The 17,688-nt window shown below is 40.9% G+C and overlaps 1 protein-coding gene across 4 annotated transcripts; it reads right to left on the reverse strand.

The window, feature by feature from the left end:
- Positions 1–245: 245 nt before the first annotated feature.
- Positions 246–17,682, reverse strand: nktr (natural killer cell triggering receptor). 4 transcript variants are annotated; one of them, XM_027174896.2, is made up of 18 exons: positions 17,554–17,682; positions 17,100–17,164; positions 14,803–14,889; positions 13,240–13,314; positions 12,369–12,476; positions 11,855–11,899; positions 9,074–9,161; positions 7,745–7,774; positions 7,479–7,624; positions 7,184–7,397; positions 6,900–7,058; positions 6,419–6,506; positions 6,081–6,229; positions 2,708–5,509; positions 2,357–2,440; positions 1,770–1,826; positions 1,208–1,291; positions 246–1,077 (listed from the first exon to the last, which is right to left on the reverse strand). In XM_027174896.2, the coding sequence occupies exons 3-18, from the start codon at positions 14,858–14,860 to the stop codon at positions 1,014–1,016; spliced, it is 4,251 nt and encodes a 1,416-aa protein (XP_027030697.2). In that variant the 5' UTR covers positions 14,861–14,889; positions 17,100–17,164; positions 17,554–17,682; the 3' UTR covers positions 246–1,013. The 4 variants fall into 4 exon arrangements, with proteins under 4 accessions (XP_027030697.2, XP_047664447.1, XP_047664445.1 ...); XM_047808491.1 differs by lacking the exons at positions 17,100–17,164; positions 17,554–17,682 and adding exons at positions 8,381–8,406; positions 11,502–11,529 and having other exon boundaries at positions 14,803–14,886; XM_047808489.1 differs by lacking the exons at positions 17,100–17,164; positions 17,554–17,682 and adding an exon at positions 15,507–15,654.
- Positions 17,683–17,688: the final 6 nt, after the last annotated feature.

Consider the following 17,688-nt stretch of genomic DNA (forward strand, 5'->3'; position numbering starts at 1 on the left):
GTATGTGGGCTTCTTACACATTTCAATCTGACAATTCTGATGCTACAACTTCAGCTTTGTCAGCACAAAAAGGTCTTCAGGATGGCAGGAGCGACCTGTGGTTTGAGGTTTCTAATTGAAATGACGAGCGTCGTTTTCCCAAGACGGGTTGCTGACTGTTTAAAAGCTGCTATATTATAAATCATCACAGGAGGCAACCTGTTTCACTACACAGTTCCATAACAGTAACTGTAACTATAAACAAGTACAAAGTATGATATATTATTTAATAAATAAAAGAAAATTGGTATTCATTGGCAAACCGCTGGTGTATAAGAGGGCCGCAAAACTTTCGTACATCTTACAGTAAAGAAAATGTCAACAGGGAGGTCCAAGTGATTTTTTCCCCTTTAAAAGCACACATCATATTTGTCATGTTTGATTATGTACATGATATATTTTTTAAAACCCACTGAACTCGTCCTGATTTCGCATACAGCAAAACAGTTTTTTTTGCATTTCTGAAAACAATTAAGAAACAAACAAACCACTGGACTCCAAAAACCTTTACAATTGTACTAAAACTTTTTTTTACTGTGTCTGTTGTTTTGTCATTTGGAGAATGTGCGAATGTGTTACATCAATTCTGTACTGGCAGGATGCTATTGTTAGCATTTAATAAAAATTACATACAAAACCAAAAACAAGACGGCATAAAACAGTTCTCTTACATTCATATAAGTTCTATTATTAAAAAATACAATTTTTATTAAAAAAAAACAAAAACCAACAATAACAACAAAAAAAAAAACAACGGAAAAATAATAATAAAAACACACAACAGTCAAACGGTTTATAAATGATCAGTACCACAGAAATATACGTATGTACAGGTCAAAGTGGCTCATATTACCTGACATCAGAGAAACATTCTTTATGGAAAACAGAAGAAACATATGTGACGCTCTGGTCTAGTTTCAATAACCAATAAACAAACAACAAAAAAAGTAACAGGAAACCTCCTAATAGTCATCTCAGCTGTATCGACTGCTGTGACTTCCATGCCTTGATGAACTGCGACTGTAAGAACGGTATGATCTGAAGGAGAGAGAAAAGAAAAGAAAGAAAGAAGAAAAAAAATCAATAAAACAGCACTTTATAAAAGAAATGCAAAATTGTTCAAATACTAGAAAAGCAACAAAGCATGAATGAAGTTTAACCTCCTCACCTGGATCTGCGATCAGAACTTTCACTTCGTCTGTATCGACTTCTGCTGCGGCTACGGCTTGAGTAGCTGTCATAAGTGTAGGATCTGGGGTTAAAAAAGAAAAAAAAAAGAGAAATGACATATTAGCTTTATGAGAAATGACATATTAGCTTTATGTACCATAGTTCTGCTTCTACACTGGCACTTATAAGAACACCATTTAAGTGTTTGTTCCATTATTGTTGCTCTAATGCAGCAGTGTTCTGTTTCCTGAGCTGAAGCCTTTGTGACAAACTGATCTTAATGCTACTGTTTGTAAATCTATCTTTACTAAACCGTCATTACACGTTAATATCTTTTGTGCTAAAACACCGTTTGTAGGTCGTTTTTTTCCTCCTACAATAAAAATCTTTAATTTCCTATAAATGCTGTAAATTCTGCAAATATAAGCAGGCAGAACCATAAATAATATGACTACTAAAGAACAGTAATATTACAATTTAAGCTGTAAATAAATGAATTTCAACTATAGATGAACATCTGATAAAACATATTTAAAAAAAATGCATATTATTTTACCAACCTTGACCTACAGCGTCCTCTGGACCGACTTCTGGACCGACTTCGACTGTAAGTGTGACTGAAAAAAAAAGAGAAAAGAAAAATAAACACGATAAACCAAAAAGACAAGAGGGTGGTGTCTGTACCAGTAGGTTGGGACAAAAAGGTTTCTGTGTATGTACAGACCTGCAGGAACTGTTGAACAATGGGAAACAAGCTTGTATACCTAAATTTTGAATGCAATTTTTACAATTCTTAACAATTAGACAATTAGTTCTTCAAGACTCAATGAGATGTGTATAATATTATTAGTTTTGAATTGGAATATAACAAGATCCACTAAGAGAATTAGTGACGACATTCTTCAGCTCTATTTGTACACCAGGACGTCAGAAACGAGACCAAGTAACATGCACATATTTTTGTCTGGATGTTTTTTTGCATGTCTGTAATGAATTGGATCGATTAAAGTTTTATTGATGAATTCACATACAACTTAAGAAACCTTCTGAATGAACAATGCAACTACTGCGTAATAAACAAAAAGCTTTGAAAATACAAAAAGGAGTACATGAGGTTAAATACACTGTAAATATCCTTCACACTCACCTGCGATAGCTTTGGTAGCTACTACTTCGAGATCGGGAATGTTCTCTACTATATCCCCGTCTGCTTTTACTTCTACTGTAGCTTCTAGGTACAGACATAAAAAAAATAGACGTATATTTTTAAAGCATGACTCAGTGAATGTTTGTGTTTTATATGGCATACCGTTCCTTTTTGCATGCTAGCATAAATGTCTATGCAAGCCAAGTTCAGTGAATAGGATTAATCCTGAGACACAATCAATGTACGGATGATACATGACATGGGTTTCATTACTGAACAAACAGCTTGATGTTAAGTGGAAGAAATCTTTTACTGGGACTGAAACGGAGTGCAACTGCTACATGTATGTACCTGGAAGAATAGCTGGAGCTCCTGGACCTGCTCCTGGACTGGGTGTATGACCGAGACCTGTCTCTACGTCGAGGTCTGGAACTGGACACCGAGCGGGACTTGCTTCGCGAGTGCTTCTGGGATCCAGCTTGCTCTCCTGTGGTAGCAGTTGAACCATCTTCACTGGAACTGTCCTGATTTCTGGGACGCTGGTTTAGCCGGGCTGTCTTCCGCACCTCGTCGAACAGGGACCCTGGTCGGACCCTGTTTTTGCTTTTGATCTCAATCTTGAGGCCCTGAGCCTTGCCCTCCCCTTGCTCTTGTGGCCTGTTCATTCTCATATCTAGAGGGGCTGCACTGACTGCTGGTACCAAATTCATACCTTTTAAAGGTTTCCATTTGGGATCGACGAGTAGACCAACACTGCCAGGTGTGTGTTCTCCAGCTTGGTTAGGGGGAGTTAAAATAGGATTTGAACCAGATTTCTTTTGATCTGTCTGAGGTAGCAGAAGTTGAGTACCATTCTTAACCGTATCATTTATGTTTGGCAGGTCAATTGCAAAAAGTTCAGGTGGTCCTGTGTCGGCGTCTGCTTTGTGCTCTGGGGTGCATATTTCCATATCGTCTTGATCTTTTGTTTCGTCTTGGCCGTGCGCAGCGTTAACGTTTGACTGACTTGAAGCAATCTGTGGACGTTTGCTTTGCGCTGGACTTTTTGCTGCATCAGTATGTAGCTTTAACTGCTGTCTTCGTGTCAAGTTAGACGACTCAACACCGCTTTTAGAGATCTCTGCAGTTGAACAGCTTTCTTTTGAAAGCTTGGAATAGTCCTTGCTTACATGTTGAGATTTCAGCTGCGTTCTCTTTACCAGTTCTGGAAGTCCTTCGCTGTTAGCAGGCTCAATATTTTTTGCCTGAGGAAGCGAATCATCCTCCTCACCTTCTTCACCAAACTCAAGAGGAGGCTGCCAGTGAAATGTCTCCTTTGGTTTCTGACGCTTTTTCTTAGACCTTTTTGTTTTTGTCTTCACCCTTTGTGAGCCAGACCTGTCGGAATTTCTCCTCTTGTGCTTGTGTTTACGCTTAGCCTTCTTGCTTTTGTGCTTTTCGGTTTTTGAATAATCATTAGAAGGTTCCTCGCTGTTTTTGAATCCTTCGGACACCTTGGAGAGCTGGTCTGGTTTGTTGGCAAATCCAGGTGGTTCTACAGCTTCAGATTCTGAACTGGCTTCGCCTTCTTCCTTTTCCGACGCAGGTTTATTTTCACCATCCCCGTGGTTTGCTTCTGCCATTTCAGACTCGCTTTCGGAGTCCCAGCAATGAGCCCAAATCTTCATCTTTTTCTTTTCACTAAGTCCACGCTCCTCTTTAACAGAAATCTGAGGTGGTTTACTCTCATCACCAGAAGCCAGTTTGCTCAAATGTCCGTTGTCACTTTCCCATCCAGATCCAGATTTAGAGTTGGTGGCAGCCAGTACTGAGGCCTTGCTGGATTTGAGCTTCTTTTCTGACTTAATGTGTGAATCTGGCAAAGGATCGAGTGCATCTTCTGGCGCCTCTGAGATACTGTGTCTCTGAATAGGACCGTGTGTGCTATCAGTTCCATCTGAATGAGAGGGAGATGAATCTTCTTTGACAGGGCAATATATGACATTCTTCATCCTCTTACTGTCCCTTCTGTGAGAACTATGGCGTTTCTCTCTTTTTTCTGAGGACGTTCTTCTAGGCGAATAATAAGAGTCTGACCTGCTAAAAGAGGAAGATGAAGAAGACCTGCTGTACTGACCAGGTGACATGGACTGATAACTAGAGTGACTTCTGCTTCTCGAACGGCTGGAGGAACGACTTCTGGATGAACCTTTTCGGAGAAGACTTTCAGGTTGCTTGGTTTTTCCACTATAGTGGCTGCTACTACTGAGACCCTTATTAGATGTGGACTTCTTAATTTGACTCTGAACATTTGAAAGCTTCTCAAGCGGCAAACCTGGTGTTTGGCTCATGAGAGCCTGAGAGGGCAAGTCTTTTTTTGCCTTTATCTCTTGGATGCGAACATAAGATGGTTTCCAAGGCTTTTGGCCTGGTTTCCATCGAGAGGGTGGTGGGCTGTCACTCAAAGGCAGCACTGGGACACTCTCAGCAGATGCAGATGGAGTAGCTTTGGGTTCCACGGTGTGCGTAGGGGTGGGTACAGGATTCTTAACCTTCTGTGAACTGCCATCAGGAAGCTTTGATATATTCCGTTTTCTGTAATATGGGGACTGTGACCTGTACCTGGACCTAGATCTGGATCTTGTCCTGTATCTAGATCTGGAGCGAGAATCAGACCTAGATCGCGTAATAGACCGTCCTGACTGACTTCCTGACCTTGAGCAGGACCTACTAGAATTAGATTTAGACCTACTCCCTGTTCTAGAGCGACTTCTGGAATAGGACTTGTCTCTTGACCTAGAGTAAGATCTGGACCCTCTGAACGAGGGGGACACGGATTTTCGTCTGTTTGACCTTGATCTATAAGACCTGCGAGAGTGGCGTGACGTAGAAGGGGACAGAGAGCGTGAATAAGATCTCCTCGGTGCATAGTTGGAGACTTTCGACCTTCTGCCTGATGACACAGACCTCTCTCGCTCTGAAGGGGAGCCCTCTCTGAATTTGTTTTTCTTATGCTTCTTTGAATGTTTCCGTTTCTTTGCTTTCTTCTTTCGTTTGTCTTTTTTCTTTTCTTTCCTGTAATGGTGATGCTGACTAGAGTTATCCGAGTCCTGGTCTGATGAGTATTCTTGGGACCTTGACCTTGACCAGGGGGTGCCACTTCTGTCATCCCATCTGTTAAACCATTCAAAGTACTTTCAACATAAACGACAATTCTTTTATTACACAGTTCAGATCTGTCATGTCAGGGTGGACAAGTCGCTAGTCCGAGCGCCTTGTTTATACGATTCCAGCTTGATATATAGCTACTATAGAGAATAAAAAGACGCTAATTTGAATAATAACTTTCATGCAATGCAAGAGCAGAACATGTTTCGTAGCAAAAAAACTGCACAAGAACTTGCAGACTATTTGTCGAGGGGCAAAGCAGGATTGATCATTTATATTTTTGTTTAATTCAGCTATAAGTATATTGTATATCGTTCGGGACGACATGGATTCTGGGCAAAGGAACCCTCACGTCCCCTGTGGGCTTGCACATAGAGTTATGACTTGTCCATCCCTACATATGAGCTTACGTTGGACAAATTAACGACTTATCATCTGAATAAATTCAGGTGTAATAATCAAACCATAAAACGTTTAGGTGATTTTATATATATATAAATATTGCAAATTTTGCATAATATCTAACTCTCTCCTTGATCTTGTAGTAGTAGTAGATCTTTATACAACAGGGATTTACCTTTCTCCTTTGCTCCATTTCTGTACACTGGAAGGCTGGTAAGTCTTTGTTCTCTGCATCTCCTCTTTCCAGTGTGGAGGAGTCTCACTGCTCCCTCTTTCCTCCTCAGATTCAGACCGAGATATCGACCGAGTAGGAGTATGGTATCTCTACAGTAACACATCACAGGAGTTATAGCCTCAAACTTCTCACTATATAAATATCACCTTGCTTTTGGTTCGCCGAATATGAAATCAAATGGTTTAATAATCAGCCAAAAAAACAAAAAACAACCCACACATACTACTTATTTTATTTCACGGCGATATAACAGAAGTACTTTGTGTGAGAGTTCGTACCATTGTGCCACGGCCTTTGAGTTTCCGCCCAGATTTAGTGACAGCTGGCTTGGTGTCATTTGGCACGTTCGCTGTGTCTTGGACGATGCTAAAAAGAGGCGAGAAGAAAAAGTGCAAATCTAAGAATCAGAATTTGTATCATTAGGCTTGTTAAGGTGTCACTATTTAAAGACGGACATAAATATGTTTGGTTCTCGTAAGGTGTATGTACACAGTGGCTCGGAAATGACGACTTCTGCCATGACACAACAAATTACAGCCGTACACAGTGCTTATAATCTGAAGTGGTATAAATTAAAGCAAAACCTTCAGATATTCCACCCTAACTGCTCATACAGATTCTTACCCCACTTATTTCACCTGTAAGTGATGGCGGCTTTAAAACCCGCTAACACTTCTGTATATCGTGCAGAAACATACACAGCTCACTGTCTCCTTATTGCCTTCCTGTGAGGTTTGAAATTTTACTGAACAGACGTACACATTTGTGGACTCTTCCTGTGCTGGCATGTCTCTCCGGAGCAGGAAGCGGTTCTCTGGCACAGGAGGGATCTCCTCTGGGCGCACCATAGGCTTCTCCCTCTTTACATTATGTTCTTTCGGTCCATCGTCTTCCTCTACCATGTCTCGCTCAGGATGGCTGCAGAAGAACCGTGCGTTAGACACCACTGACCAAGTGACACCGAAGAAAAGTGTGTGTGTGTATGTGTGTAAAAGTGTATATGTTACTGACCATTAAGCACACGGTACTAGAACTGAACTCACCTCCTTTGACAAACCGATTTCTCGCGCCGCCTCTCTTTCCCCCCGACTTCCTTCCTTCTCCTCTTTGAACGCTTGCTCTTGGCGGACATCTTGTTTCGCCGTGAACACCGTTCGGCCGATTCTTCTCCAGACTCGGAGGAGGAGTTCCGTGAATCCGAAGAACTCTGAGAATCATCTTCGGAATAGAAAGCTTTCCTCTTCCTACCTTCAAGTACTTCCGAACAACAAGAATCAGCCAAAATAAATTGCGTGTACAATATAATAAATTTTTTCTGTGTTTCGGGAGGAAGATTACCATCGTTAGCAGATTTCGTGATCAGCTGTCCGCAGTCGATCACTCGGACGTCAGCGTAGGGTCTGCTGGCGGCGTCGGCCTTCAGCCCCTCGATTTTCTTTATGACTTCGAACCCAGAGATGACCGACCCGAAGACCACGTGAACTCTACGTATACACATGCAAATCGGCATTACCACGAGACGTCGGATTACATCCTGAATCGCACGTTCTCATAGTGCGTGTCGTGTTAAAACTGTTCTATTACAGACCTAATAGTAAACCTACCCATCCAGATGTGGTGCTGTCTTTGTTGTTCTGTTTCAGGTACAATGACAGAAAAATAGCCAGCGGACCGGCCGACACATGTAATAAAAGAGAGAGAAAACGGGGGCAAAATCTCACATCAATCGTGTCAATCAAGTGGAAACTGGATCCACACACACACACACACACACACACACACACACACACACACACACACACACACACACACACACACACACAAACAAACAGGCATCATAATATCTTTATCCCAAAACATCCACAATCAGCATGTAACATTAAACTGTTTTAATTTCTAAAGAACAACAAAGATAAATAAACGCACGCTGGTTGAAGCAGTACGTAAACGGAGACGACTATCCGAGCCTCTTACGACGAAATAAATATACAGTAAGATATAATCGCATCAGTAATAATCAGTGTCAGTGATCTCAGTCTTAACACATTGTTACCATCGCTGTTCTCAGAGCTACTCGGAAAAAAGTTACGAGACCAGCGTTCACAAATATACAGTTCACAAAACCTAAATACGGATCAGTTTAAAAGAAATGAATAAGTTGCAAAAAAAAAAAAAAAAAGTCTAGGTACAACAATCAGAAAGTCAGGAGAGAGAAGCACAGCCTTGGAGAGACACTTTACCTTGGTAGAGCAGGATGCTAGAGTTTCTGCAAATTTTACACAAAAACGGCAAGAGAAAAATTGTAATACATTTGTAGGCAAAAAAGGAGTCCAAGTTTTCTTTGTAATTACATTTATTTCTACATGTACACTGAGAAGGGAAAGAAGAGATGAGCATGTTGAGGCACCTGCATCACACATAAACACCGTACGCAGTGTCTCTAATATAAATGATGGGGAGAGAAAACAGGGCAGAAGGACAGGAGCTCTGGCTACGGTGATGCTGGACGGATGCAGGGTTGAGAAACTGACCAAGTGAAAACTCCAAACAGCTTCTTAAAGCTGTCGTGTGTAGAAAAAAATTAAAATAAATAAATAAAAATAAATAAATAAAAATCAAACAAAACATGGAAATATGAAACCTACTGTAGATGGATGGAGCCTTGTGTGAGATAAGAGTATGGTAACGTTATTACTGTGACACTACACTACATAAATACACTGTAAGAGACTAAAACGGGTAAATGGGACGTTTTACATAATCAGAGTGTAGAAAATCTCTCGTAACATAAATAAGTGCCGTTTGATGCAAAATGTCCGGTGACGTTAAATGGCAAGCAGACAATCTGGTGATGCACATTCATGTGAATGATGTTTGAACCTCACACACACACACTCTCTCCCCCCTCCCCCGACAGAATAAGTCGTACTCACATGAAAAACTGGGAGCCGTTTGTGTCCTTGCCTCGGTTGGCCATCGACAAGAGGAAGGCTCTGTCATGTTTGAGAATAAAGTTCTCATCTGTTGGAAAAAGACACGGAGACACAGAACAGACTGAGTGCCTGCCATCTGTTACATGAGATGGCACTGGTGAGGAAAGGGTTTTATTAAAAAAAAAGAGAGAGAGAGAGAGAGAGAGAGAGCACTCTTTCTTCTGCGGTCCCCAATTCAATCATTGTTTAACAATCAGCATTACAGCATATTCATCTGCATGAATATGATCGTGTCTGGGGATGAATTAGGCTTTCAGTGACACTGTGGGTTTGCGTTGTCCTTTTATAAATCGCTCACACGAGGGACGAACGTATGTATTTAGGGGAAACTATCTGCAGTGGGTTTATTAAAAACTCGAAACGATCTCCATTTCCGTTGACAGAAATTCGACCCTCTACATCACTGCATCTTTCAAGTAGGAAAAAATGAAAGATTCCTGATCAAGAAAAATGGTAGGAAGGGGCGGGGCTTTCACACGAGAGTCCGTTTAACATGAGAAAATCCCAAACCTCTGCGACTGTCAATCATTCTAAATGTCAATGCGCCAAATTATTAGACAAAAGATTTAGACATAGGCACGGTAGTGTACTTTAATCTTAAAATGCAGAGTTTCTACGCAAAATACTTAAAGGTTGTTAGGTCTGTATACGGCTTCTGTGACTTCTGTGATATGTTATGTAGCCAAAAGTATGTGGACACCTGACCATCGCACCCGTAAGTCATTTCATCCTCAAATTTCTCCTCAAATCTCGAGCGCACCCAACAAGTCTGATGTTTTCCCTTCACTGGGACTATAAAGCTCAAACCCGTTCCAGCATGACAACGTCCCTGTGCATAAAGAGCTCCGTACAGACACGCTTGGAGCAGAAGAACTCGAGTGTCCTACACGGATCCCTGAGCTTAAGCCACCACTGAACACCTTCAGGCGTAATGGAGCGCAGTGCCTGACATCTCTAATGCTCTCGTCGACAATCTGGTGACGACCGGAGGTTTTTTAGCAGCAGTAAATCTGAAACGTGACGTTTAAAAAGCTGTCCGATTGTGATGGTCAAATACCCACAATCGTTCGGCCGTACGGTGACCACGAACGCGCTGTAAATGTTAGAAATTCAGATGAGCAGAATTGGAATATAGAAATGAATAGATTTTCACTCAAATCTTGACCGGCTGATGAGACGGAACGCGGTACAATGCGGAAAAAAAGAAAAAAAAAAATCGAACATTTCAGCATGAAACATTGCAGACTTACGTTCGTAATAATGATCTTATGATGAAGGACTAAAACGTTTTAGCTCTGAAAACAATACAGAGATGAACTATGGTAACACTAACGAGACAAAAATTGAAGGTAGACGATATCGAAATCATTACTAAGCCCTTGAGCGCTGTTTTTTTTAAAGGGAAGGTGAAATAATAAGATAATTAGGAAAAGATTATTTCGGTATAATTTAGGTGCTTTTTGCACCTGGTCACTTCCTGAGTTTTCTGTGATCAGATAGCTATCCGATGGCAAAAACACCAGGTCCAAATTCCCTCTGAAACGTTTTCCAGACGGATATAAATCCGATCGTTCGAACCCCTTCAGGAGGAGGTCTGGGACGCGTTTCAGATAAAACTGGACAAGTGTAAATGAATGTGGATGTTCAAGCCCCATACGTCAGCGCTATACTCCTCCCAAACGGACGTACGTCACTCGCAGGTGATCTTTCACCCAGGCGTCTCGTCGGGTCTTAAGACGCGCTGATGCCTCCAGCAAAAATGTAGTTTTTTGTAGCATAACCGTCGTAACGAGTTTTTTCGTCTTCTTTTTGATTGCGTTCTGAAAACCCCATACACCAAAGCGTGTTCCATTTCAATTACCCCGGAAATGAGGTCAAATATATTAGCATTTTGGGCGGGAGTAGAAAGATCGGATCGATATCCGATTCGTCGAGACGCGTTTATGTGGCCTGATGTAAATGGAACGGTTTTAACAAATCAGATCGCTATCGGATCAGAGAAAACACACAAAGTCACCAGGTTTAAAAAGGCCCTCAGAGAGTTGTGTCGAGATTTATCGTCTAACCAACAGAGCTATAAAAATATCAAAAATAAGTTGCACGATATGTTTGGATGTTGTTTCAAGGGTGGAATAAGAAGAAGCATGTACAGTATAGTGAGATTTGTTTAACAGATGTTCACTTATGTTCGGAAATGAGGCAAAACAGACAAGTGAAATCCGATCAAATTCGAGACCCAGATGTTCATGAGCACATTGCAGACACTTAAAATATAACAGAACAAACAAAAAAAAAACTCGATCATATTATGCAGACAGGGAGGGGACAGTGTTTAGGTTTGTGTTACTGCACTGTGCACATCTCTTACCTTCTCATTTTGCAAAAGACCACAATCTCTATAAATAAAAGAATACGTTGAAATATTTAGGCAAATAGATTTTGGATTGTTAAAGAATAAAAGAAAATATCCCTAACCTCCATGCTGTGTACGAAAGAAAATCAAAATATTTACAGAAAAAAAAAAAAATCTAGGTAAGAAGTTTGTAAAAGGACAACAAAACTACAGAAGAGTAAAAACAATAAATAATGCCTAATCATCCATGCGTGAACTTCCCATGCAACCTCTTGCGACTTAAATAAAGTAGAAGACACAAAAAAACACTCATGGCATATAAAAGGATTAGGGTTAGGAAGAGTTCGTTAGACTTCGTAGCTGTTTACCTTCGAAGTAGCCGCCGTATACGGACTCGCCTCCTCTCCCGTTGCCTGGAGAAACAAAAGACTTTATTTAAAAACACAGAAAGCGAGCAGGAATGTGCTTGTTGTTGAGCCTGAATGAATCGAGACGTATATAAAAAGCACTGCGTAGGTATTCACCCATTCACCCATCCTTCGTTCGTTACATATAAATAAGTTATAATGTTTTCAGATCCACTGATTTTGGGAACCTAAAGTTTCATATGATCTCCGTTTACATCCATCGGTTCCTTTCATTTGTTTAGAGAACACACCAGATCAAGCTACGGACAAAGTTGGGATAGAAAACTATGGCACAAACTCGACGCTAGAGGAAGCTGTCGTGTGTAAAAAAGGGGGATTAGTTAGAGAAGCAACCGAGAGATGTCGAGCTGCTACCAACGCCGCGCCTCGCTGTAAGAACGAGCGCCGACGGTTGTAAAGTTCGAGGGGGTGAATACTTATGCACCGCACTGTAAAGATGAACGATGCGACGTACCTTCGGTGAAATCTCCCCCTTGAATCATGAAGTTCTTAACTACTCGATGGAATACAGAACCTTTGTAGCACAATTTTTTCCCTGTGGTTTTACCAGTGCCCTTTTCACCTGTAACAAAAAAGGATAAAAGAAAATAAAAACGGTCACAAAGATTACGTTCGGAAAAGAGACAGAACTTTAGAACCAAAAAAAACAACAACAACAACAAATCCTAACACGTAACCTTTATAAAACACTGTTCATACAGGATTACATGTCTGAATGATTAAACCCCAGGAATCAGGAGATCGATCGCAGATCAGCTCAGCAGAGACACGGACGATATTTTTAGCCCAAACGTCTGTCACATTCCTGCCCTTCTTCTAGGAAAACAAATGATCTGTGTACTGAGCTGCAGCTGTATATTAAATCCCCACCCACACGTTAACAATCAACACTGTCTGTTTGTCGTCCTGTTCATTACAAGATAAGAAGACGATTGTATTATAAACGTTAATCTCGCTCCAGGATCGAACATGGTTCACTCAAAAACTAATGGTTTTATTATTATTTTTTTTACTGCTGCAGGGACGGGAAATTCCTGTGGTTCGTTCGTCCTGCTGTTCGAGCTTGAATTCGGGAGATTTTTACATTTCACTGGCTTTGAGGCAGCGATCCAGTTGTAATAAAACTCCAGCTGAGACCCGTCGAGAGCAGGACCGAGGTGACATTACGAGCCTTTTGAGAAATAAGAGGCTGTTATAAAGTTATTTATAAGCTGACTAGAACTTACGGAGGTCTTTGGATCCTCAGCAACTCCTCGTTTGCTGAAAATTTTATTCGGTGACTGTAACAGATGTAGAAATAAAACTACGAGACGTTGTTTACTCACCAGTACAAAGCCAGAGGAAATTTTTGCTTGTCTTGGGACAAATATCTGAGAACAGTTGAAAGACAATGCGTCCAACTATAAAAAAAGAGAGAGAAACGGTTAGATGTGTTACAAATCTCCACACAGTCTGAGCATATAACATGATTTATACTTTATTACTTAATATCTAAACGACCCAACACCACTACACATGATCTCTTTTAAACCTGCTTTATGTGTATTTATAAAGTCTCAATAAACTCTGCTGTTAATTACAGAAACGATCATGCCGAATAATATCCTCGTACTGAACTACGTTTGAACTTGAAATATTTAAATGTATGAATACTTTTGAATATTAATAAGGATGTATTGTTAGAATTCTCATTAGCGGCACTTCTGCGCTGTGGAGCGCTGACGTTTAACACGTTTCTAACTTTAATACAGACAGTTTTAGACCAAAATGGCCACCGATTCGCTATAATCGCTCACTACAAAGGGGATGAAACAGTGCTGTTTGGCACTGTTTGGAACGAGAGATTGCGCTATATGACAGACGGAAAGTCGGCCGGGGGGGGGGACGGGGGACGGACAAGCGTGTAACTCTTTACAAACACCACCTAATACTTTTCATATCTCACTGAAGTGACAAAAACGATTTACACAACCACAAATCAGCAGCCCGGTGAAAAGCTCTGCAGTTAGATAAATCACACGGGCTTCTAATCCGCTAATTAAACCGATTATCTGCGTGGACGTCACAGTTATAAAACCGTCTATTATACGATTAGATCGGCACAACAGGGTGTTAAAACACACCCTCCCAGCTTTATGATACGGAGCACATAATTATCAGCAGGCTCCGGTGGAGAGCAGACGTTAATTCGGCTCGTCTGCGGTCTGTTTACGCTGTGTTTACTGCACGACGGTTCAGCACGCGAAGGTATTTTAATAGTCCTGAAATGCAAACCTGTAACATTTCTAAGGACATCTCGCAAAAAAAAACAAAAAAAAAATCTGTCAAAGTCACTAATCTCTCGCTCTCTCTCAAGGAAGGAAAAAAAAAAAGGCATGTCATTTTAGCGAAGCGTATCAACTTACACTAAATTCCCTTTCCTGCTGGGTGTGTGCAAGATTTAACAATGACCACAATTGTCTTTTGGGAAAGAGAATATTTATCTGAATGCAGTGTTTCTCTTTCTTTCTCTCCCCCACACACACAAAACATACACACACACACACACACACACACACACACACACACACACACACACACACACACACACACACACACACAGACAGACAGAGCTAGGCAATGTTACAATATAATATCAATATCATGGTGAATTAGGTCACAATATGCCATTTTCTGGAATTGTGATATCTTTTTTTAATACCTACAGACAGTCTGAAAGCTGCTTGTATGATGTTAATTTTGTATGTAGATTTCTGTGAAAGGTTTGATATCCTAAAAAAATTGTTTACAAATATATTTGCATCCGGTTTATGAAGTAAAGTCCGATGTGACTTTAAAACTGTACTTTAGCTTTTACAGTTGGATATTAACGCAAAGAAAGATCTTACCTGGCTCTCTGTTGATCTCCACATCGAAGTAGCACTGAGGCCGATCTTTCACCCCCATCCTGGACAGAGTGGGCTGCCAACAGGCTACTGCGTAGAAAAGAAAAGAAAGCACAGAGTGACAGTGTTAAAGCCCCTCTGTGGAGTCCTTTCAGCAAAGCATGGTGTGCTGCATGCTGCAGGTATAATAAGGAAGCACATTTCCCTGTGCAGAAGAGATGTAATGCAAATCCACGACTCGATTGTATCCAAAACGTGCTTTCGCCTCGACTGCACTTTAGTATCAGAGGCACAATCTTCAAAAAACATTTACACTGAGATTACACTGAGCTCTGAGTAAATAAAACACACCTGTAGCTGTGAAAGCATCTCAGAAAACAAAAATGAACAATGTTTAGCTTGCTAGGCATTTAAATTTGTACCAACGCAAGACGAGACCAAACGCCTCAATGTATCTGATATCACGGTGAGAATATATCCTTCACTCAACACACACAAACACACACAAACTGAACACAACAGCAAACTCACACACGCTCGGTGCTAAACTGAAGAAAGAGAAGAGGCATGCACGCAATCCAGTGTGTGTGTGTGTGTGTGTACATGCTAAAGCTATCATTAGAGATAACATGACAGGTGTTTCCTTCACGTCAGCACTTCTGATTTTCATGCTGGGTTTCTGTCCACATAAGATCTCTGCTGCTTACCAGCTGCTGCAGTGAACAGGACACGAAGTCCGCCTGGGAAAATGCCAAATGTCAGACAGAAATGTCACAGACGGAAGACCAGGGGCCTACGAGTGTGTATGGGATTTCATGTTCACACGATGGGATGTTGTGAACTTCTGATCGAACTAGCAACCGCACACACGGCCTTGTTGTCGTCGTGGCGACCATTTATAACAGAAAACAAGACATAAAACGGTTTAATGAATTTGCATCTCTGTTTCTTTGAGCAAAACAAACATCAATTTGAGTTGTTCACAGTTACAGCGCACTTGACTTCTCGACTCTGATTGGTCAGAAGACGTTCAACTCAAATCACATCAACGCGCTCGGTCAAAGGCACGGCGGTTTTTATGGTAATGGCTTGTGCATGACACAATGTCTAAAATGAACATCCTCACATCCTGGTGAATCAGGTGTCCAGTGCTACGTGATTGGTTTTAGGTGAGAAATCACGATGTTATACGACACATACAGTGTATTCTGTGTATTCACAATTTGCTCTTTTTTATTTTGGTTATAAAACCCTTTTGTACAGTAACTCGACTGAACTAGCAAGAAGGTATCATTTAACCAGGCTAAAGAGACAGCCAGACAGCCAGCCAGTCAGACAGCTAGCTATCCAGACAGACAGCTATCCATACAGACAGAGAGACAGCTATCCATACAGACAGAGAGACAGCTATCCAGAGAGACAGCTATCCAGAGAGACAGCTATCCAGACAGACAGCTATCCAGACAGACAGCTATCCAGACAGACAGCTATCCAGACAGACAGCTATCCAGACAGACAGAGAGACAGCTATCCAGACAGACAGAGAGACAGCTATCCAGAGAGACAGCTATCCAGACAGACAGCTATCCAGACAGACAGCTATCCAGACAGACAGCTAGCTAGTCAGACAGACAGCTATCCAGACAGACAGCTAGTCAGACAGACAGCTAGTCAGACAGACAGACATACAGCTAGCCAAACAGCTAGCCAAACAGACATACAGCTAGCCAGCTAGCCAAACAGACAGACATACAGCTAGCCAGACATACAGCTAGCCAGACATACAGCTAGCCAGACATACAGCTAGCCAGACATACAGCTAGCCAGACATACAGCTAGCCAGACATACAGCTAGCCAGACATACAGCTAGCCAGACATACAGCTAGCCAGACATACAGCTAGCCAGACAGACAGCTAGCCAGACAGACAGCTAGCCAGACAGACAGCTAGCCAGACAGACAGCTAGCCAGACAGACAGCTAGCCAGACGTTTTGGCTTTTCGATTAAACATACATGAAACGCTTAATCTGCAAATCTATACAGTCAAGATTTAACCAACGTTTTATTTCGCATTAGCATAATTTATTCAGCTAGCGTTGAAAGTTTCCTTTCGCTTTGATTAGCCACCTTTAGCTTAGCTTAGCTAGCATGGAATTTTCACATTCTACGACATGAATTCATATTTAATATCCCCCACACTTTTGAACAGTTAAAGCAAATAGCTATAACAATCCATCTAGTTGTGATAGGAAGAAAATAACGTATAACGCAACAACAAAAACACGTCTGAATTTCTTACCTCAGATTTGAACGACGTGACCAGCGCTGCCCTGTTCTGCCGCGTTTCACCGCACGGGGGCTCCACTACAACACAACACACGTAATCTACTAACAACTCAAATACAAAAACTGTCCTTCCTACTATGTATTTCCAACACATTCAGTAACGTAATGGCATTTTTATCTTTTATAAATATTACAACAAACAATAACAGTTCACTTATCAGTTCACTTAAGGACATTTTAAAAGGAATATATATATATGTATATGTTTGTCTAAGGATAAGACCCTTTTCCATGTCAAACAAGTTTCAAATATTTTAATAAATCGCTTTAAACTGTAATAATAAATTATTATTTATCATGATTGTTATCATGTGTCATGATTATTAATCGTTTTATACGACGTTTTATGAATTTAACCAGATGTGCATACAATATATTTACGTTGTTTTAAAAAGCATGTTAATCACCTGTACTGCCTTGAAAAACTTTAACAAAACGTGGCTTTTCTTGATATGCGTTTAGTCAACTTTATATCTTTATATGCGTTCGTTAATAATGCCATGATTTAAAAACGCTACTTTTATTTTAAAATGCACCAAGCT

Source organism: Tachysurus fulvidraco, chromosome 25, assembly GCF_022655615.1.
Source record: "Tachysurus fulvidraco isolate hzauxx_2018 chromosome 25, HZAU_PFXX_2.0, whole genome shotgun sequence".
NCBI classification, from domain to species: domain Eukaryota; kingdom Metazoa; phylum Chordata; class Actinopteri; order Siluriformes; family Bagridae; genus Tachysurus; species Tachysurus fulvidraco.